Raw genomic sequence first — 24,082 nt, forward strand, 5'->3', positions numbered from 1 at the left:
CTATAGTTCTGACAGATAAGATATCACTTGAGTGCGGCACTGTTATCGAGGTAGCTCAGGTGATAAGCTCCTCGAGAGATGGCTCGAGATCCCGGGCATCTTCTTGCTCAGGGAGAATATGTCCCGGGCATTCACCTGCTCGGCTTCTAAAGAATCCATCCTACAGATTAACCCAGATTTGGGCTATCCATTTAGCATCTCGGGTCATCCGTGACCCGGACTCTTATGGGGGCATCGTCAAACGTCTTGGGTTATCCATGACCCGCGCATAATTCACACCCACGACCCGGGCTGTCCCAAGGGTATCATCAGCTAGTCATTTGTAAACTGACATTCCATATTCATTCTTGGATGTGAGATGGTATGTTAGTTGTCTCACATGCAGTTGGATAAAATCTCTGGATATGAAAGGTGTGTTAGTTGTCTCACAAAGATAAAATCTCTGGGAGTTGCACGCAGGGGCGGAACCAGGATACAAAATTACCTGGGGCTGGCTCCGTCCCATATGGTATTTAATAAAATAAATAATTAAATAAAAAATTTAAAATAAAAAATATGTAAACACTGTTTTCATGAAAACATAGAACAAGAGTATTTAATATTTAATACCTTAAAAAACATGAAGCTAAAACACTACTGAAGTTGTGCTCTTCGATTCTTATTAGAATAAAACTCATTAATTATTAAATCGTTATCAATTTTTTCAACCAAATCTCGTCCGATGTAGATTACCATAGAATCTCCAAAAAACTCTGCTTCCATTTTGTTACGAAGAGCTGTTTTAACAAGTTTCATTGCTGAAAATGCTCGTTCCGTTGTTGATGTAGAAACGGGGAGAGTTAAAACAAGACGAATCAACCTGTAAATTAAATAAATATATCAGAATTGATAAATAAGTAAACGACATAGATAAAAATATATAAATCACCTGTCAATCAAATCGTAGGTTCCTGACTTATTTGTCTCAAATAATCTTCGACATAATTCAGAAATAGTTGATAAATTCTGAAATCTTTCATGGCCAGCAACATCAAGTTTATAGTGATCCAATTGTATTCTCAAGTGAAGCAAATCTTGTGAATCGAAATCAAGATAATAGAATTTCTCAGCAAGTCGATAGATATGATCAACATTAAAAAGCTTGAAATTTTCTCTAGGTTCCAAAGCACAACTAAGTTTAAGAAGTTCAACTACCTCATCCTTGAATCTATTATTAAGCTCTTCAACTTGAAAATCAATTGCAGCTGTAAATATATCAAATCGATAGTTGTGCTCAACTGTGATTGAATCATTATGTTGACAAGAACGACATGTACCAGATTTATAACGAGCTTCCATGTGAGGTATCTCAATGTCATACTTGACACAAACTTCTTTCACATGACTAAGTAGGAGATCAAATCCTTCTTCTCTCAAAGTACGAAGCAAAGTTTTAGTTGTTGAAACATAATTCATTGCACTTAAAATATCTAGAGATTTCTCTTGCAATGCTCGACAAAGCAGATTTGTTATCCCCATTATCTTATGCATCAAGTGTAATATGAATATGAAATCAAAAGCCTTCATCGCAATCAATGCACCACTAGCTTCACCACGACAAAGCAGATTTGTTATCTCCATTTTCTGAATTTTTCAACAATTCCTACAAAATTCCATAAATTCACATTGATATTTTCTATAGCATCTAAACATCCAAGTAATAAATAATAAAAATTAAAAATCGACAATCCCCAAAATAAAATCTGAAAATTCGAAATAATGCTCAAATAAATTCCAAAAAATTGTAAATACCATCAATCGGCTCAAATATAGTACTTACAATCAACAATTTAATATATATCAATTATCGAAATTCAAGAAAACCAAAATACTCAAATTTCGAAACACTAAAATCTGAAATTACCTTTAAAATTTGAAATCTAACTAAGAACAACAAGAACGAACCGTAGAAAGTCTAACACTAAGATTTTCTCATGATTTTCGGTGAAAACGGAAACCGATGGGCGACGGCTTATTTCTTGATGACAAAGAAACTTCGAAATTTTGGTATTAAAAGAAAGCTTATGCCGTGGGTTTTCCGAATCTACAATCAATTTTGAAAAATGGCGATCGATGATGAAGTTACGGCCATTTGAAATAATGAAAATTGTGATAGTTTGAGAGAAAATAATAAAGATGGACAAGTGAAAAAAAGAGAAAATATAGATTGAGTTTTGGAGCTAATCAATAAAATTTTTAAAATAAAACATATACATATATATATATATATATATATATATATTAAAAAATTAGGTGGTGCTATCAATAAAATTTTTAAAATAAAACATATATATATATAATTTTTTAAAAAAAATTAGGTGGGGCTGGAGCCCAACCCAGCCCCACCATACCTCCGCCCCTGGTTGCACATATGGACTTGCACAAACTTTCTTTTTAAGCTAACTTTTGGGGTTGAGTTAGATCTAAATTTCTATCATAACAACATGTTATGTATCGACTCAAAAATCATTTCCTTTGATCTTGTTTCGGTATTGTTTGGTTGTGTTTCAACTTGAAAATGTGATCTTACTTGTGACGAAGGTGGCAATTTTATGGCAAAACATGTTCATTCTATTTCAACTCCAAAACGTTGTTTTCGTTTTGGTGACTTTCTACAAGTTTTGTTTTGTTCAAAATCGTTTCTATGCTCGATTTACGGTTAAAATTTCTTATGATCATGCATGGTGGAATTTCCTTGACACGATAGTTGAGTTTTGGAGTTCACCACTTTCGACTCAGAAAATGTTTTTCCTTTTCATCTAAGTCCATAGGAAAACAGCGGTGTCAAATGAGCAATATCTAATAGTTTTAATCGCTTTCGACGGAAAAAAAAAAAAAACAACAAAAAAAATTGCAAGTTACTATATGACGATAAACTTTGAATAAATACATGTCTACTTGCAAGATTAAAATTAAAAAATTTCCTTTTATTTTATATAACAACCCACAAACACTTACATTCAAGAATAAAACATAACTTGTATTGAAATCCTATACCAATACTTATTTCAATTTACCACAAGAACACCCTAAATTTCACAAAATATGTGAGTAACACAATCTAATGATATTCATCATGTATAGATGATTATTATTACTTATATATATATATAAATATCTATGTGTTTATATAACATTTTCATGGATGATCTCGCCGCATTGCGGCTTCGCAGACCTGCTCTGCATTGGCACGAGTTGCACCCATAAGCATTGCATCGCTAACACATTCTTCAAGGGTATCGGGTTGAGATGCATCCGCAACCTCAACCACCACCACCGAGGCTGCAAACAGCACGATCATGGTCACGAATAGCATCGAAACAACCTTGCTTGAAGCCATTTTAAGTTAGTCTATGAAAATTATTTTTTTTCGAGAGTAAATCGATAACGATGCTTGTTGAAATGTAGCTACCTAGTGAAACATATATATAGAGAGGGGGGGTTCTTGATTTGTGTGAAATGGGAATGTGGTGAGGAGAAATTCAAGGAAACTTACTAGTGATGGCCATTAGAAATTTAGAAAAATCCAATGGTAAAGAGTGACTTTCTTGCTTGCAAGTAAAAAAATGAAAAGATGGCATTTTCCGACCACTGCTTAAATTTACTTTTCCTTTTCACAAAAAATAATTCACATTCTATATTTGAATTCTGGTTGATTTTACTATACACGTGCTCAAATTTATACCATGTAAACTTAACTATTATTAAATTGATAAACAAAAATTAAACTTAATTATTCGATATCGATAAGGAAATAGGCATGCTTATCGGTTCCATCGAACCGGTTTCGGGCCGGTTCCTACCGGTTCTGTGTCCGATGAGTTCGGAACCGGTCTGAACCGGTTCCGAACGGGCTCCAGTTCCAAGTTGAAATACTTTGAACCAATCCAAGCCCAAGGCCCATTCGACTATTAATAAACTGGTTATAGATCGGATCGAACCAGTTCCGAACTCTAATTTATTATATTTTAATATATAATTAAAATTTGTAATATTAATGGACAATTTTTTATTTAGTTTTTTGATTGCAAATAATTATAATTTTAGGGGCCAAATTGCAATTATTTAAAAAATATTCGTTGGACAAACGGATATACCATTTTGCATTTTTTTTTGTTTTTATAATTTTTTTAAAAAAATTCGAAACAAAACCGGATCCGGATCTGTTTCCGGTTCGGATTTTCAGATCCGGTTCCGGAACTAGATCCAGAACCTAATTTGGTCGGTTTTTTTAAATTGAATCGGTCTACTCCATTTATATGTGGTTTTGGAACTAGTTCGGACAAACCAGATCCGGTTCCGGGTACCCAATAAGCATGCCTAGATAAATAATTCGAAACTTGAACACGTAAAATATACGTCATGTCAACATTTTAGAAGAAGATTGAAAATACTTTCAAGTATGGAGTATCATGTTGGATTTTTAGTTTTAACCCTATTTCGGTTACAACATTTTTTAAAAATTATTTATTTCAAAGTAACTTTTCTGTCTGCACTTTGGTTGTTTGCATTCCATCTCGAATTTTTCCAAAAAATCTGATGTTTGTTTTACGATTTCTGGCCAGAACAATTTCCGTTCCCCAGCTCCGTCTCAGTGTAATGGTGATTTGAATTCTTGGCTAGATAAAGCCATGTCAATCATAGCTTGATAATTTTTACTATAACCAAATTCGGATAATGGTAACTTTATATTCTAACTGACCTAAAAATCCATTGCGCAAAACCTCAACATGTTTTCCAAAATCTGAATAATACGGGTCATCGGTCTGTGGATAAAAGGTTATGATGAACGTTAGTTGTGTCCCCAATGTTCTCTGTAACTCTTCCAAAATATGATATAAATTTGGGATCACTGTCTTAAATATGACAAAAACTTGTGTGAGACGGTCTTACGGGTCGTATTTTGTGAGACAGATCTCTTAATTGGGTCATTCATGAAAAAATATTACTTTTTATGCTAAGAGTATTACTTTTTATTGTGAATATCAGCAGATTTTACCCGTCTTACAGATAAATATTCGTGAGACCGTCTCACAAGAGACCTACTCCTTAAGCATAGTCATTGGAATCCTGTGAAGTTGAACTATTTATTTAATATATTCCTTAACATACTAATTAATATTGTAAGTCGATTTCATTGGGAGGAAATTGGCAAACTTTCTCAAAATGATTTCAGTGGAACCTCGTTATCTCTCTATTTTCTTTTCTTTTGGCAAAATATAGAGGAAACTTATCATTAAACACCACAAAATAATTTTCTTACAAATAGTTTTTTCGGGTCTTCGTATTTAAAACATTTATATAATAACTTCGTTATCAATTGTTATAAATATTTCTTTCTCTACATAAATAATGATGCTATCATTTATCCAATCATCACATGTTTGATAGAAACCACCATCTGTACAGTCGCACTCACAACCAGTAGAATTAATATAAAACATATTATCACTAGCAATTTGATTATTTATTTAAAATTAATTTATTGTAATTGTATAATAATGTATGACATATTTATCCAAAAAAAAAAAATGAAACTATATAAAATGTGGCGTTAGATGTTTAATTTTAAGAGAAGTCTACAATAACTTAACTGTAACTAAGATCATTTACAATTCTTATAAATTTGATTAAATTTTAATTTTTTATCAACAATTTTGGATACTAATAGTGCGAGTTATTATAATTGACCAATGTACGGTATATTTAGGCAATTAATGCAGTTATTAAAGAGGATGATTGTTATGGTATAATAATTGTCTCTGTTTGAAAAGCGGTCGAACCGTAGCACTTGAGCTGCTATACTGTTTAAAATATTTGAATTGTATTGCTATCATAAGCTATATTTTTTTTGTAAAGCGACAATCGTTCGGTCGTATACGATATATTTCAATACTTGTATATTATTTTATTTCTAGGGTGTGTTTGGTTGGTGTGATAGGATAAGTGAATGATTAATAATTAGAGTGATTAAAAAATGAGATATAGGCCCAGTTTGGTATGTTTGATTAAGGATGGATTGTTTTTTAATCTTTTGTTTGGTTCCGTTTTTTAATTTCAGATTGACTATTTGGTAGACAATTACACTGTTTGAGTTGGTTTATAAATCCATCAAATTAAGCAGGATAGTAATTATCCTACTCCAGTCCGGAAGAAAAATGACAACAATACCCCTTATTGTGAATTAATATATTACAAGTGGGTTTGTGCGACGGTTTTATAATAAACCGTCGCTAAAATTCAAATTAGCGACGGTTTTTCAAAATAGATCGGCGACGGTTTATCAAAACAAGTTTGGCGACGGTTTCATGCATTAATAAACCGTCGCTATATGTCGAATTACCGACGGTTTCACAAGACCGGCGACAGTTTCTCAAAAACTGTCGCTATTGGCGACGGGTTTTCATAATCCGTCGCTAATTTTCCTCTCCCCCACCGACCTTTTCCGACCACCGCCGCCACTGTCGCCGTCGCGAAGGGGAACGGCAATTTCGTCTTCTCATCAAAAAATTCAAAATTATCCTACACTTAAAAATCTTAGCAAACATAATATTATTTTTCATCATATATTACAATCCTACCACAATCATTTTCTTTATCATTTACGTACTAATCATTAGTTTATCCTATCTTTCAACCAAACGTAGCCATATAGATTAATAGTATGGTTAGATAAATAACATGGTGTTTGGTATGATTTTAAAATGATGGATTAATTTTGTCAATTTTATTGCAATGACCAAAATGCCCTAAATGTTAATTAAATATATATTTTTAAAATAATTTGAGTAATTATTTCCTAAAATTGCTTTTGACTTTGGATAACAGACTTTGAATCATGCCACAATATTATTTGATTTGAAATTTGGATGACCGACTTCAAATATTGAAATAATATTTTTTGTAAATAAGTTATTTTTTGGTAATTCAGAATCTATTAGCATATTTTAAATACAACCATTATTTTATATAACTAGCAAACTTTTGCAGCATATAATTTAAAAAATATGATATTATGGAAAATTAGTATTTTTATATTATAAGATTAAGATAATTTTTAAATTTAATATTTCAAGTTTTATTTTATTGTATTATATTTTTTTCATTCAAAAAATATGATATTATGAAAATAAGTATTTTAGAAAAAAAATTCATATACCACGAGTGACCATAAGTTACTCTTCCTTTATGTATACCGTGAGTAGGGTTTTGAAATAAGAGAAGGAGAAAAAGGTAATTTGTGGTGTGATGATAATTTATCCCACCTAATTTATTAGATTAATAATCAAACAATTAAATCATAAAATTAGATTTTAAACCAAGTCAAAAAGATTATTAATATATCTTAAAATTTTAACCAAACATTAGATAAAAGTGTGATTATTTATTTATCATTGGTTAATCACATCAACCAAACACACTCCTAATGTATATTTATATCGTCTATAACACGATATTTGTCAATACATGTTTTTTATAACACATAACTAAATCATTTGCCATAGTAATCATTTTACCTCATCATCTTCAACATTATCCTCAAAAGGGTTGTCCAATTGAGTTGTTTTTTCTTTAAAAAAATTATGGTATTTTATTTTGAAATAAAATATAATATTATTCTACATATAATATTATATTTCGAGAAGTTAAAAAATTAACGTGAAGTCCTGCCAAGATAGGTGGCTTTAATTTCTTGGCGGATTGGGTTTGGTTCATGCAACGGGATGGAAGGTTGCTCGACACACTGGATTCAAGGTTGGGCAACGAATATGTTGTGGAAACAGTACAGAGACTGCTTTTATTAGGTATGGTTGCCTGGGAGAGGCCGAAAACAAAGGCAAATGATCGTGTCAAAAACTGTTCCAGTGCCTTCGTCCAAGCCAGCATTGGTAGATTTATTCCGGTACGACCCTGATGAGGACTCGATTAGGGCAGACTCGACTTGATACAGTAGGACGGAGAACCATATAGGATATGGTCATATGCAGAGAAGTATCATCAAATGAATTCTTGAATTGTATTTTTGCTTGTTTATTTATAGCCTGGTGGGAAGTCAAAACGTATATTTCTCTATTATAGTAGTTTTTCAAGTGGTGTGTTCATATAAAGGGATGAATGGAGATTTTGAATAGGCTATGTCCACAAGGTTGTACAGAATATTCTTACATTGTATGTGACAGATAGTTTAGAATATTGGTGTTTGAAATAAGATTAGTTTTTATATGTTGATATAACCGAAGTGAGATTTACAATAATTTTAATGTTCATTACCTGCCTAGCTCAACTTAACCAAATTCTAGATAAATAAAGCAGACATGATGAAATTGTATAGACCGCAAAATCTTGGAAGACAAATATTTCAGTGGATTCACACTTTTGACTCCAAGAAACGGAGAAATCAGAAAACCAATACTGGTATTGGTTTGATTTGAATATTTGGACAATTTTTTACTGTACAAAAGATCCTCACCTAACCACTCTTGCCACAACATAAATTTCCGAGGTTTCTGGTGAACAAGCAATGCAAACAAGTCGTTCCTTTGCCACGAGACTGCCTTTCTACGCTATACCGGAATAGCCAATGACATCAATTATGGAAGATTTTGTAGGCACAGAAGGAAACTCACATTGAATGACGAGTATCGGTCTTTTCTCTTTGAATTCGTTCTTCTTGTATCTCTTCCAGATCCTCATCATCTCCTCCCCTTCGTCCTGCCTGTTCCTTCCAGTACGCTATTAACTTCTTCAAACGAGCCACCTCCTTTGATGAAACATTTTTACTGGGATCGTTAACAATAGATCGCACTCTGGAAGCATACCTGTTGATTTCATGTAGTGGAGATTGTCAACTGTAAAGCGAAACACACTAGCTTTCAAGAAAATGAACAAAAAATGCTTTTGGGAGCTTAAACATTCAATTTTCTAAATATGTGGACAGTCATTGACGAGTGATGATGGACTTTGACATCTTTCACAATGCCAAAAACTATGACTAGTTATAACCATGTACAGAAATATTTTAATATCGTATAACCACCCAAATGACACATCATGATCGTAGTGCCATATAACACAACAGGGACATAACATCGAGCAATCCACCATCAGTCATTGGTGCAACCTACAACTACGTATGTGATCTTTACATTGATATCAAAGCACTTGCCACCTACCATTGTATTACCAACTGTAGCTTTCAAAATAGCGATGAGCATTTGATCCTAAATGTAATTTTCTAAGTAGATGAAATGAGAGGACTAACATGCAAAACCAACTATAAAGTGGTGTATGCAGATTATATAGGTGCAAGGGAAGTCTAAGCATACACTAAAGAGTTGTAAGTCTCATCCAAATTTGATTCAGCCGGAGATATGTTGACAAACATCAAAGTTTTAGCATTTCCACCAAGGGAGTCACTCATCAACATGGTCAGCTTGTGATTTCGGTAGGGGATGTGTTGATTGCCTGAAGATAAAGCACCAATGACATCACCCAGAGCGGAAAGTGATTTATTAATGCTTTGAGCTTCCTTCAACTGATTTCCAGAAGAGCCCGACTTCTTCACTCTTTCGGATCCAGCAAGATCCACAAAGCTTAACTGCAAAAATTACCATTTATAAGCCAAAGAAAATGAAATATGACGATGTTAAATACGATTTTTTTCAATACGCACCTTTCCTCTGGCAACAGATTGAGTTTGAAGATTAGTACTCTCAATAATAACAGAGAGTACCAAATGTGACCTTGAACTTTGCTCATTCATAAGAGTCTCGGTCGTATGACGTTGTTCAGATCCTCTCTCAATAATACTTCTTAATTCATCATATGTTGAAATGGATACAACGGTCACATTGTCTACAATAACCATTCCCTGCGAAGACAAAATGGCCAAGCATATAACAATGTGAGAAAACACAACTTTCCATTAACTAAAAAAATATGGAAAAAAACAAAAAAAAAAATAAAGACTTGTTCTAATCAAATATATGTCTTTGATAAATATTCGAAGGCAATAACCTTAGAGTCTTTCTTGATGTCCAATTTCAAGCGCTTTGCATTCTTAGGCTGTAGAAGATCTATCAAAGTATCTTGATATAGTTCAACCATATACACCTGCATATACTCACAAAATTATTTATTATGACTAATATATAAAATCTGCTACTCAACAAGTGTAAAAAAGAATGGTATTGGCATCGATAAGCCAATAAAATTCATAACAAAAAAGATGACTTTCAGGAAGATCTGTTAGCATTCAAAATTAATTACCTTCAACGTAAATGAAAACTTATTATTGTCACGCTTCATGATTTTAAAAAGTTCAGATATAGCTCGTGGAGTGAGACCATGATTGCTCTCGGATCCATAAATTGTAAATGTCTTCCCAGATCCAGTTTGTCCATAAGCAAATATGCACACATTGTACCCATCGACAGCAGATTGCACCAGGTACTGCACTCAAGTGAAATCTTTAATGATCACAACTAAAGTGATTCAAAAGTTAATGAGAATATTCTCTCCGAAAAAAAGTTAAAAGAGAACATGTGCCAAAAAAATGACAATTATTCAATATATCTATATAAATACAGTATCTTTGAACTTGCCTTGGTATCCTCAAAAACATCATCTTGAGTTGCATGGCCATCAAAAACACGATCATACATGTGTTGTTTCACTTTGTCATCTTTCCACAAGTGTTCAACAGTAAACTCATCAACATTTACTAAGACATTTCTTTCCTTCTCTGAGATTTCTTTTTCGCTAAGAGGCCGCAATCGACAATACACTCGAATCTTGCCTTTCATGTCTGAGAAGTATCAAAATTACAAAGCATAATAATTCAATTATAAATAGGGTAGTCATGCATAGTTAGTTCATAAACGAAGAATGCTAGATTCAAATGATAAATAAATTTATACTGGGAAGCATAAATATAACCTTCCATCATGTTAAAATATCGTTTTCTCATAACTTGTTCTTCTTTGTAAAGTGCCTGCATTTCAGCTAATTGGGCTCCTTGCATCTTCAAAATTGCAGCAGCTTGTTCGTTCTTTCTGTCAATATCCTATGTATGGAACTATTTATTAAATATTTTGGGAATGTAACTATCAATATATTATAAAGCACAAATGATGATATATAGGAGTTACAAGCACTAGAAAATAAACATATAGCATAAAGATTTCACCTCTTTCATTTCTCTCAACTCATCTAATTCCCTCAGATTATTATGCAATGAAGACAATTCTACATCCTTAGTTGCAATGATTGATTGAGAAACAATCAAACTTTGTGTGGCCTCTTCCAGTTTCTTTTCAAGTTCAGAAACACGAAGCTTCGTGGTCTTGCATTCGTGTTCAAAGTTTTCCTTCATAATTGCTATCTGCATTTGCAGAATGACATAAATAAGTTTAGTAGATAGTAAACTATCATAGAATTGGCTAATTAAAAACAATTAAAAAGAAACTCGTCTTTCTACCTCATCTGCATTTTTTCTGTCAAGCCTTAAAAGTCTTTCTTCGATAGATAATTTCTCATTTACAAGTTTCCTTTTTGATTCTTCAACTGCATGCAACTCTGCAGTGCGTACTTTTAATTCATCTTGAATCTTACACAAGACCTATTTATTCAGGTTTAAAATATAGGTAAACCTTCTTGTGTAAAGGACAGAGCCACATAATAAAAACAAACACCAGTTCCAACGTTGATAAATTCACATCCATATACCTGATTATTAGCTTCAACCAACTCTTTTCTGATGTTATTTTCCAACCCTCGGCTGTTCAACTTTGCAAACCTCACTTCAAGGTTTTGTTTCTCCAATAATGTAGCCTACAGAAAATCGATAATAAAAAAAAGGCAAACATCAAACAGAATTGAATTTGAATTTGCGAAGATAATCACCTGAAGTGCTGAATCTTTTCCATCACACAACGTTCGCAGTTTATCACGTTCACTGATGACTTCATCCAAGTATTGCTTCTCAGACCTCAACCTACCTTTTACATTCTCCAATTCTTCTTTCGTTTTCAGTTCTTGCATTTGCTTTCCACGCAGATCTTCTTGCAACTTGGAGAACATAAAACAACAATTAGAAAAGGTTTGAGAATGAAATATAGGCAACAAACTGATCAGTAAATCACATATTCTTCTTCCAATATAAAACTCAATATGGCAGGTCAAAGGAATGTCTTATAAGAACAAAAAAGGGTCGATCCTTCTCTAAGCATTTAATGACTTACTTGATTGGCTTTATTCTCTGATTCTTCAAGTAATTTTGACAATTCCAACACACGCTTCTCATTGACGTCCATAGGTGGAGGTGGTTTAGCATGATCTGAAGAAAGGCCATTAACTGAACCATTAGCAGCAGCACGTGCTTTGGAATAACGCCGTAGCATCACATCATTTATATGTGTTTGAAGGGCAACACATATTTCCTCTCCCTGAGTTTAGTGGAAAGGTAAATCATCCAAGATCAGGAACTCTTACAAAACAAGATAATAACATCTACAAATTCAATGGCAGAATCTACGTGTGAATAATAATTATTTAACCTGTTTTGTTTCAAACTGAAATATATGCAAAACACCAGCAACTCTCATCTTAAAAAATACAGCAGTATTACTACTGCCAAATTGCATTATGTCCCTTAATTCAGCTGAATGTAGATATTCCTTGGGAACAGGACGGAAAAAATGAACCTGGATAAACAAATATACAATACTTAGGCATCTACTATCTGCTATGGTAGTTATAAATGTCAAACCCAGAAAGATAAAAATTATTCATACCCCGCGCTTGTTAATGCCTAGTATGAGTTTTCCTGGCAAGAGTCCAATGGGATCATCAATCTTACGGACAGTAAAGAAAACTGAGTTCCCATAGGGCAGTGTTCTTAAGATCCGTAAAAATTGTTGCCGAGCATCATCTTTTGTCAAATTTTCCTGCAAGAATTTATTCAATAATTTTAAGGACTAGTTCATAGATCTTTAGATATATCAAAAGAAGTTACTGCAGATATCTAATTCATTTCATAAGTATAAAAAAATGACGAGAGTTGAAGTATTATGCATATTGAATACTGAATATTGAATATCATAACCTCCCATAATATTTATAGGTAACGTTAGAATAATATTTATAGGTAACTTTAGAAAGGAACTGGCACAAAAACATGCGCAAAAGTTTTTGCAAGGGAAGCATAACTGTTGAAGAATACATACAAAACAAAAACTTTCACATATTGTTTTCATGTAAATAAATGTGTTTAAGTTATTTGAACACTTGGAATCAAGCATTTTCATAGATCAAATTTACTTGATCCTCAAAATTTTAGAAAATTGGAACAATATAAAAATGGTTCTCACCATCGAACGATACCGAGAAAGAATATCTAGTTCCCAATCTCTTTTGGCTCGAGTAATTGCAATTTGCCTGGGCAGAAATCTTTCCAGAAGAGACGTCCAATCTCTAGACATATATAAACGAAGAAAATGGTAAGTTATTTCTAAAAGAAATGGTATGCACAAATTCCCATGTAACAGCAAATTAGAAAGTCTTTCACATGTATAATTAAGAAACAAAAATCATGGACGGATTGGAAGAAACATCAGCATGAAAAAGAAACAGGGAAGATAACTCACGTGCAGGTTTCGGGAGAAACTATATATCCAATTTCAACCAAAATCTGCAAACCAGATAGCTGTGCAGCATCATCTTTACCAACAGGATAATTGCCTAATACATAATCATGTTGCAGCTGTAACAAGAAAAAGACAGAAAAAGTGAACCAAGAAAACAGTGTGAAGGCAATTTTAGAACTAGATCAATGGGGATAGAAATCGACAAAAATAATTACAAAGCAAAAAAAAGGTCAAAACAGACATACTTGGACATATGATAATTGCACAAACATTGGATCTGTAACAGCTTCATCCGACTCTCTAAATAGCTTCTTCTTGAATGTTAGTTTACAATGCAAAATCTCTCCTTTACTTCGGTCCTTTGAAGCTTTGAAGTCAGAGAGTAGATCTCCAATATATTTATTATCATCTAAACCAATGTAGTCCTCTGCATATAATAAGAACAATTTCTTAAAACAATTTGGGAAAAAGGGAGCAAAGAGTTACTTGATAATTTTAGATGATTAGAAACTATAACCAAGTATTTGCAACACAACCAAGGTAACTAAATAAAGAGTGGCGACATTTTAATCTAAGTACCATTTCCGAGGTCTGGAGATTTCGAACCAATTACAGCCTTCCGACAGTCGAACAAACTAAAGCTAGAATATGCTGATAACTTGATTATCCCAGCAAGCTCCTGAAGTTTGAATAATCCAACACATGCAATCAATAATAAGATTTTCAATAATGCAACGAGATAAAGTTAAAAGATTATGGCACAACTGAAACATCCATGAAAATCAGAAATTCAGAAGGCATGGAAAAAATAAATTTCCTGGCCACCCAAGAAAAAGAACTTCAAAGATAATATAATGAAAAACAAATAAAAGCTTTTTGAAATCGGCCATGTTATATATTTCCACTGCTAAGGGGTAAAAATAATACAATCATTTGTAAAGTCATTTGATGCATCTGATCTAATATGCATGCATAAACACACAAGAGAAGCTGAAGCAGTACCTCAACAGCATCAGCTACAGTTGTGGCCATGTCATATGTAATCTCTTCAAAGGTTTCATCCAAGAAAAACACTATGGTTGTAAGCTTTTTACCAGTCAAAAGAGCTTCAATCTCCTCGCGTCCAGGTATAATATGCCTTGGTCCAGCCTTGACAGACCGTTTTAATGCATTTAATGTATTCATTGCAACGAATTGGACCTCAGAATCAGTACTAACACTGTGTGCAATAGTATGCACATACTCCGACAAATACCCACAAATTTCCTTGCTAGGAGACATGCAGGTTGAGCACAAATACATTAGCTCCCATGCCTTAATCAAACAGTTCCTACAGATGATAGAAGCATAATCAATATATCATCGAGAAAAGATAGAACGTGTGAAACATGTACAACCCTAAATCCCTAATTAAGGGACTCGATCAATTGACTCAATCTATTCCCAAGAAAATAACTATTGAGAAAAATTCACATGACGAAAGAAAATTTATCAAATTTTTAGCCTCACCTTAATCTAAATATGTATTACTTACCTATCAGGATTATTTCTAGTCTGTTTTGAGATTTGGGTAAAGAGCTCATCTCGAAGTTCAGAACGCTTCAAAGCCTGCTTGTAAATTTTGCAAACGAGCTCAATGCGATCCTCTAAGCTAGTTGGTGTAACTCGATCAGAGGAATCGACTCCAATGTACTTCAGGATAATCTGGAACATCTTCACCGCTCTGCTCACAAGATCACCATTCATTTTTAGCAGCGAGGTTGGAATAGGATCCTGTCAAAAAGGTAGCACACCTTGCATATACAAGACTGAGAATGAAATAAAAAGCCAACAAAAAACACATTAAACTACCTTTTGGAAACACAGCATATCCTCAAATGTGAATTTCTCTCTAACTTGCGGTCCCACCGTCTTTTTAGAGAAGAAACCTCGTTTTCCTGCCGAATTAATCTGCTTTTGCATTGCTCTCAAAAATCCTTCGACCTGAAAAAAATGAAACTCAATCATAACAAACTCTGACTAACCAAAAGTAATAATGTGTTGGATATAAACCTGCATAATATAGCCTAGTCTCTCCAAAACCAATTAAAAAACTCACACTTAAACTTACAAAGTTTTGTCAATTACTCAATTAAAATTTGTCAAAAGGCAAGAACTTTGATTTTCACCTGGAATTTATCAATCAATGGTATAGCACCAGCAAGTTCCGGAGACATAACTGATGTGAGAGTATTGGGCGTGCTGCAAGTCAAATAAGGTAAAACTCAATAAAAAGGTAACTCAATTTAATGGAACTAGTATCTGTCATGAAAAACAAGATCAACAATTCGCAGGTATCAGAGAAAGAATGGAGAAAAACTTACGGAGGGGCAAAGTTGGAACCATCCGAATCATAATCTTCTCCATTTGAGGTGGCCAAGGAGTGATTGGAAGGGATTTCAAATCCATTACTAGATCCAAATGAAGATCTGCTTGACAACAAGCTTTGCGCCAGATCAGACGCCATTTCCCCAAAAAAGCACCAATATCCACTTTCCTATATTTGAAACTATTTTTTTCCTTTAATAGCAACAATCAACTATAATTCAGCTCTTAGATTTGAATCATGCTTCATACAGATTCTGTCCAAAGAAGAAAAAAATACCGTTGTGAGAATCTTTAAACAAGAGGACAAGTACAGTAATAAACACGAGAAGCCATATCATTTAATCCGACTTATTATCCACAAAAGGTAATAAGAACTACAATCAGAAAAAAATGATCAGAAAACAAAATTTTCAAGAAATTTCACAAACATTTTTGGTTCAATCAAATCTTTCACGAAAGATCACGAGTGTAAATCCACAAACCCCCGAGATCCTTATAATAATAGTAAAGTAATAATAGCTACAAATAAACATGTGAGGGCCCGAGTCCTCATTAATATTTAATTATCGAACAATCTGGATAAATTAGTATAAACAGCGAAAACGAGTAAATATTTTCCTTCTAGGACTGCATAAATTTCGGCATAACCTGCATGTAGTTAGGACATGCTAAAAATCTCACAACTCCTCGAAACAATAATACTCTCTTAAATATAAAATCCAATTTCATAACCCAATAACAAAAAGGCCGACTGGCCAACAACAAAACAAGTTAGCATGCATGTTTGCATCGGCCAGGATTAAACTAAATCACATGCAGAACCGCACTAGCTTGATCACACCATCATTCAAATCCAAAGGAGTAAAAATATAATTAGAATGCAATTAGGGGCATCTCCTTGGTAAATGCACAGACTCCCAACAATAATATTATCTGGGAAACTCGACCAACACACTCACGATACACACTCATTGGGTGACGCCGTGACGCTAGTTGATGTTCCACCATACACATCAAATCAACCTGTGAAACCGACTATGGAACCAACAACCACTACATCATAAGAAAACAGGGGAGAGACGTAGTACGGCAAACCAATAAAATCATGACGAATACAAGGGACATGAAATAAAGTTCAGTAAGACGCGATGAAATAAAATGCATGTAAGATAACACTGGAATAACGGATACGAAATGTAGCCCAAGAATAATGTATCATCATAGTGGCCACTCGTGTCAAGAGTGCTGCGTCCAAATATTTGCTTGCCCTTAAACATAACATCAAGGGAACGGAAGCCTCAAGTTATCATATGGAGTGTCAGAGTGTGCTAATTCTATGTCACTCGCTCCACCGATGACTCGTATCCATCTCAGCAGATCGGATAACAAACATAATGGAAAACAAAAACAGTAATCAATGGAATTCAGGGCTCTACATGCCGTGCAACAAGTTAATGTTCTTATTTGACGAAAATCCCTTAACTTTCCAATAAAATTTATTTAAAACAAAATAAGGACTTATTTTATAAAAGAAACTAGGGAATGGGATCATTCTCAACCCTTCACGTTAACAATCATCATAAATGATTGAATGCAACACATCATCGACAATAAAAATAAGGCACTTCACAGCTCATCACAAAACACTTTGACGACATTACACATCATTATAGTCGTCGTAGTGAAACCAGTTCATACGTATCTAAATCCAACAATTACAATACCACAGAGTTCCTTGAATATCTCCTTGATAATCCAAACTTGTGACATAAAATAATTTCTAACGCTATACTAAACTCTTACTTTTTCACAAATTTATTTAACTTATTAAATAGAGTAAATCATTTTGCAGTAATTCGACTATTAAGCCTAAAATTCCAGAAACAACAATTTAGGCTTTTAAATTCCCACAAATGGGCGACTTATAAACAAAAATTCCCAAAATCATCATTTTCAATTTCAAATGTCAGACTAGAATTTAAACAGCTAGGTATCCAAAATTCTCAAATTGTCAAAAGTAGTTTTCAATGTCGAACTAATATTTCCAAGATTCCATCATAATCATATAATTTCGAACTAAAATCCCATAATAAAAATTTTAGTTCAAACATAGCACAAATTCCCATTTCTAGCCGAATTAATTCCATAATTCACAATATATTTCCCGACGCAATGTATCGAAATATTTCCCAAAACTTATCAATAAAATTTATAGGTTCACGGTAATATACCTCAGGTCAATCAACTTTGGTAATTGGTACCCATAATAATAACCCAATAAATAATCAATAATGAGCTAATAAGCGAACTTAAACCGGATTAAATTAAAGAGAAAAAAATCTTACTTCCGGGCAGCCTAAAAATGGTCAAGAATAAGCTGGAATGATCGAGCTTTACACCTTAAAATCGAAGTAAGCTCAAAAAATCAGTCAACAATGGCTAGGGACGGCAGGACTTGACTGGAAAGCCACGAGCGCGAGGAACAAGAAGGGGGACCGAAGCTTGCAACTTTCTGTCCAAGCATAAATCGAGCTATCCACGCCTACAATGGAGGTTTCCAGCGACGGTGAATGAAGAACCGCGCAGATTCCGACGCGAAACAGGGGGGTGACAGGTCAAGATTTTGGAGTTTATGACGTGGGCTTCAAAACCCTCCACCCATTTCACAAAACGGTGGCGAAATCGGGCGGCGAAGGTGGCAACAAGGGTTTGAGATCTGGCTATAGATAGAGAGGTATACTAGAGAGGAAATGATGAGAGAGAGAACCACATACAAGAAACTGTACAAAAATACATTTCATCAATCTGCGAACAATAATAAGAAGCAAACGGAGTGTAAATCAAATATATATAGATCACAATAATTCGTGATAATCCTCACGAATAATGTCAAAGCAAAATCGATTCCCCGACCCAGCCAGAGAGGGGTGGAGGGAGAAAGAGGATATGGGATGGAGTCACGAGAATATTTTTTAAAAATTTATTTCCCAGCTTTGTCTGTTTCTTACAAGTAGTTTTATGAAATGAAATGAATTTTTTTCCCCTTGTTGCCGGCCAGTATTTGGACATTGAAAAGAGAAAATTTAGAGTTTTTTATTTTCATTTTTAAAATTAAATAAAAGATAAATGATCAATAAATCATATTTTCCTCAAATAATATGGAAACTCATTAATACCTTTTTTTGTTTTTCAATAATACGAAAAAAGAGCGTAAAAAATTAGCGAAATTCCTTGTCGGATAAGTTCCGTACCCGCACGAAAGGCGTAATGATCTGGGCACTGTCTCGGAGAGAAGCTCGGTGAATTAGACATGTCGACAAAAGTGAAGAAGGGAATGAAATCCATAAAAGGCTTGAAGCTTTATTTCTTCAAAATCTGTTCCATTTTGGAAATGGACCAAAATGTCATTGTTTTCCCAAGTATTTAAGGGTTTTGGGGGTTTTTTTTTTTTTTTTTTTTTGTCATTTTTCTAGATCCTGATGTGTTCATTTTACCCAAAATTTTAGGGTTCTGATGTTGATTGTATTGCTACTTCTCTTGTTTATATATATTATTTGTTTGTTTTCTTTGATTAATTATTCAAAATTATTGAATGATTATGCTAAAAGTTCGTTTTTTTTTTATAATTATTGGCTTAAATTTGTTTATTACATATTGCTAGGTCTTGTTCCTTGATTTGATAATAACTTGCTTATTTATTTATCTGATTGTCGTAGTGGAGTATCTATTTGAAATGTTTAAATAGTATTTTAAAGTTCATAAATTTGTTTTTAGTTCTTGGTTTCCATGTGTTTATCCCAATTTTTTATTTTTATTTTTTTTTAATTTTTTGAAATCATATTCTAAGGGGGGAGGACTCGAACTTACAAAGAAGAAACAAGTTGAGACCATTAGAGCTAAAACTCAGTCTCGTGTTGATCCCAATTTTGAGGTTGTTGTTCTTGAAAATGTTGTGGTTTTTGTTTATATTTTTGTACCCCTTCAGTTGAATAATTATACATTAGAAATTATTCAATGAGTATGGTAAATCCATTTTTTCCTGAAATTTCTTTTGGTTCTTGAAATTGTTCTGAAATTTATTGTTCATGTATTTCGTGGTTGCATTGGATCAATTTTTCGAAATGCATATATATTATCATAAAAGTCGGGATTTTTGGATATAGTGCTCGATGTCATTTTATTATTCCCATATTTGATGCTTTTGTTATTCTTAATGTATATTTGATTTTGTTTTAAATGTTAATCTTTTTGTATATTTTTGAAATATTAATAGTAATAACGGTCTCACGGATTTTAATCTATGAGACGGGTCAACCCTACCAATATTCACAATAAAAAGTAATACTTGTAGCATAAAATATAATATTTTTTTATGAATGACCCAAATAGATATATGTCTCACGAAATACGACCCGTGAGATGGTCTCACACAAGTTTTTGTCTTGTGCAAATTATAGTGAAGCAACAAATTAGTAGGATAAAGGATATTCCTATTGCTAAATTGATAGACGTGTCAATTCTTCTTATCAGCAGTGGCAAAAAAAAACTACTACTTATTTAAAATTTTTGAGAGTCATTCATGCTCTTTAATTGTTTGTGTCGATATTGTCGTTCTTTTTGCTTCAAGCAATTTCTCTGTCATTCTTGGCTTGCATCATATAGTTCAACCAGTTGACTACGACCTTAATATTGTATTCAAGATTCTTGGCTAGACATTTTAGAGAGAAAGTAAGCTACGCTAAGAGGGTTGCTATTGAGAAGAAACATGTTTCACTTGCAAATAGTGACGTCGAGGCTGACATTGATGATTTAGTTCGATTTTTATCTTGTTCACATTCAATTATATAATATTATCAACTTGTAATTATATTACTCATAGTTTAATCTTTCTTATGTGAATTATCTTAACTCATTTAAAAATTTTCTTGAGGAGATTGTCTTCCAATTTCTTTACCAAAAATTACAGAATCAAAGAAGTAAACGTTACTCGGATGTCAACACAATTGGATTAATATTTGAGTATTTTAGTTTTATTAGTTGTTATGATATGATTTTTTCAATTAGTTCATCTGTAGTGTTTTGGTTTAGGCTCGGTTGTACGAGAAGATGTCGTCATCAATGTTCTAAAACCCAGAATAAGCGGGATTAAATGTGAAACGTGACGAAAACGCTATGATTCAGCAAAAAATGGAAAAGCGATCAACAATATGTTGACCATATTAGGCGTCATTAAACGTACTTACAGTGTGTTTGGCAACTAGGATTTGAGAGATTTCGTGGGATTTGGAATTAGATTTGGAAATTCAAGTATTTGAAATTCCATTTGGCGTTTGGTTTAAAATTTAAAAATAGTATTTACAAATCTATTTCTTTGTTTGGAGAAAAAAGGATTCGAATTTGGAATTTTAAAATTTTACTATACTACCCTTAGAAATCATATAAAGATAAGTAACTAAAAAAATTTTAGAAATTAATAATTCTTCTCTATTATTTGTATTTGTAAATTCAAAAATTAATTATTATTTATTAATCATAGTGCACATAAAAAAATAATTAAAAAATCATCAAGCAACTTCAAACTTTAACATGAAATTAATTATTAAACGTAAAAAGAGGCTTTGATAATTACTATAATTTTTATTATATTAATCGGTAAATAACACAAAAAACTTATAAAATTTAAACGAAATCTTTCAACTTCTAAAAAAAGTTAAAAGGAAAAAAAAAAGTCTAACCATTTAGAAACGTTTGGCGGAGAGTGATGTGTTGGATAAAAAAAGTAATTTTATGTTTTTAAAATCCAAATCTCACCAAATCTTATCAAATTTGATGGGATTTGGATATACTTGTAGAAATCCCATGAAATCCTAAGCAAATCCGAATCTTTTTTTTTTTAACATCTTGCCAAATGGCTTCCCATCAAAATCTTTCCCTTAAATTTTGATATTTACTTTTTTAAAAAAAATTTTAGAATTGGTCGATGAATGACATTGGAAGCGCTAAGAATAACACAATTATCGAGTGTTGACCCCCTCCACTTGAGAAAAAAACTTGTGTCTATCCCCAACTCCCCACTCGGAAGTGTAACCCATAGGAGCTTGATTTCGTTAAAATTCTTCAATACTTGAATAAGTGAATGGTGAGTGATGCAGTTTTTCTCGGTTTCGCAGTCGGAATCTTGTGCAAAGGAAAGAAAGTGACTTGCGGCTGGAGTAATGAATTGTTTAAAAGATTTAAAGGGCTTGAAGAGTCTGAGAAACAGGTGAAAGAAAGAAGATATTTTTAGTGATGATAAAACTCGGGGGATCTCTTTTCAAGACGTATGATTATACACAAAGCTTGGTCATGCATGATTTATAGATCTGTGTGTTGTTCAGCATATATTTCTATTAGAATATATTATTGTTAGCTCTCAAGAGTTGATTACTTATTTTATTATTTTTGTGTTTACCCTAGGTATATAAAAATATTCTCTTTGTATTTTTATCCAGTTTTACAACACTACGACTTGAGCTTTTCGCTCACTCTCGATTTTTTGGCAGTGTTCGTACAACTTTTCGTTCGTATAGTTTCTCTTTGGTAATCGATTTCTTCTATGCATTGTGTTTTGTTTTATTCGTTCGGTTTTGTTTGGTTTTGGCGTCATGGCTACTCGTAAAGACGATTCTTTTCAGTCGATTAGTGTTCGATTGGATGGAAAAAATTATTCGTATTGGGGTTATGTTATGAAGAATTTCTTGCGGGGGAACTCGATGTGGGGCTATGTCAGGTGTGCGAGACAAGCCTACAGACCAGACGAACCCTGATTATGTTGTATCATTGGATGTTTTGGAGGCAGATAATTCGAAGATTGTCACGTGGATTAGTAATTCTGTTGCGCACTCAATAGGTGCTCAATTGGCAAAATACGAGACTGCTAAGGAGGTTTGGGATCATCTGGCACGCTTGTATACACAGTCTAATTTTGCCAAACAATATCAATTGGAGACAGATATCAGTGCCCTTCAGCAGAAAGATATGAGCATCCAAGATTTTTATTCTGTCATGTCGTCACTCTGGGATCAATTGGCATTAACAGAATCTACAGAATTGCGAGCATTCTCACCTTATATTGCTCGGAGAGAAGAACAACGCTTGGTACAGTGTTTGTTAGAGTTTTCTTAAAAAAATCACGTTTCTACACATTTATAAATATGATAAACAATATGCGGAAGTAGATCGAGCGTTACCTCCAGCCATCGAATGATTTGTGATTTTTCTGACTTCCTCCGATTGAAACATTCTAAGCACTCAACACTCTCTGTAGATGGTGTATTTTTATTCTTATGAGGTGTGTGCTTAGGCAGGGGCGGAGCCAGAAATATGGCTCCGCCCGGGCTAGAATTTTATTCTCTAAAATTTTTAAATATTTTAAATTGATATACCCGGGCTACTATCATATTATTCTAAAATTATACAAAATTTACCTATAAATTTTTTCAAAAAAAATTGGGCCAGCCCGGGTAAAAGCTAATGTCCCTCCGCCCCTGTGCTTAGGGACCTCAATCACGGGTATTTATAGGCCTCACATACCATCAATGAATGATTGCGGGAGCCTATTTTCAAAAGAAGAGGCGCATGCATGTCCGTATTTTCTAATTATGAGGTGGTGTACGCATATTTTGTCAAAGTTGTAGGCAATGGCCGTCGCCATTTCCTACATATTTTGTAGAACCCGTAAATCAGTCTATGTATAAGCCATGCATAATTCTAGACTTTTAAAATTTAATTGACTTCATTGCATGATTATTTTAAATGCATTTCTTTGAAGTTAATTATTTTATTATTTCAGTTCAGTAGTTTGATTTTTTAGCATTTCAGTTATTTCAGTGAGGCCGGACTGGAGTCGGAGTTTAGAGTTAAAATTTAAGATTTAGAAAATATTTCCAGAATTTAATTTAGCTAACAAGTAAGTTCATTTAAGTCAATAAGAAGGTTTGAAGATTTATTTAGTTACTTGAGGTGAGTAGGAAATTAATTCAATTAAGTTC

At 33.3% G+C, this 24,082-nt stretch overlaps 2 protein-coding genes across 2 annotated transcripts; both read right to left on the reverse strand.

Moving 5' to 3' along the window:
• Nucleotides 1-633: 633 nt before the first annotated feature.
• LOC140831345 (uncharacterized) lies at nucleotides 634-3,379 on the reverse strand. The gene is made up of 3 exons (XM_073195097.1): nucleotides 3,215-3,379; nucleotides 929-1,623; nucleotides 634-859 (listed from the first exon to the last, which is right to left on the reverse strand). The coding sequence occupies exons 1-3, from the start codon at nucleotides 3,377-3,379 to the stop codon at nucleotides 634-636; spliced, it is 1,086 nt and encodes a 361-aa protein (XP_073051198.1).
• A 4,961-nt stretch (nucleotides 3,380-8,340) lies between these two features.
• LOC140832924 (kinesin-like protein KIN-14I) lies at nucleotides 8,341-19,038 on the reverse strand. Its single transcript, XM_073197226.1, has 24 exons — nucleotides 18,398-19,038; nucleotides 16,049-16,306; nucleotides 15,854-15,926; nucleotides 15,537-15,668; nucleotides 15,220-15,458; nucleotides 14,688-15,015; nucleotides 14,265-14,364; nucleotides 13,931-14,112; nucleotides 13,686-13,801; nucleotides 13,410-13,512; nucleotides 12,834-12,986; nucleotides 12,597-12,743; nucleotides 12,282-12,485; nucleotides 11,944-12,108; nucleotides 11,767-11,871; nucleotides 11,519-11,659; nucleotides 11,228-11,422; nucleotides 10,978-11,104; nucleotides 10,644-10,846; nucleotides 10,309-10,491; nucleotides 10,057-10,152; nucleotides 9,713-9,910; nucleotides 9,366-9,637; nucleotides 8,341-8,858 (listed from the first exon to the last, which is right to left on the reverse strand). The coding sequence occupies exons 2-24, from the start codon at nucleotides 16,189-16,191 to the stop codon at nucleotides 8,663-8,665; spliced, it is 3,801 nt and encodes a 1,266-aa protein (XP_073053327.1). The 5' UTR covers nucleotides 16,192-16,306; nucleotides 18,398-19,038; the 3' UTR covers nucleotides 8,341-8,662.
• Between the last annotated feature and the right edge of the window lie 5,044 nt (nucleotides 19,039-24,082).

This window comes from Primulina eburnea, chromosome 5, assembly GCF_022965805.1.
Source record: "Primulina eburnea isolate SZY01 chromosome 5, ASM2296580v1, whole genome shotgun sequence".
Lineage (NCBI taxonomy): Eukaryota > Viridiplantae > Streptophyta > Magnoliopsida > Lamiales > Gesneriaceae > Primulina > Primulina eburnea.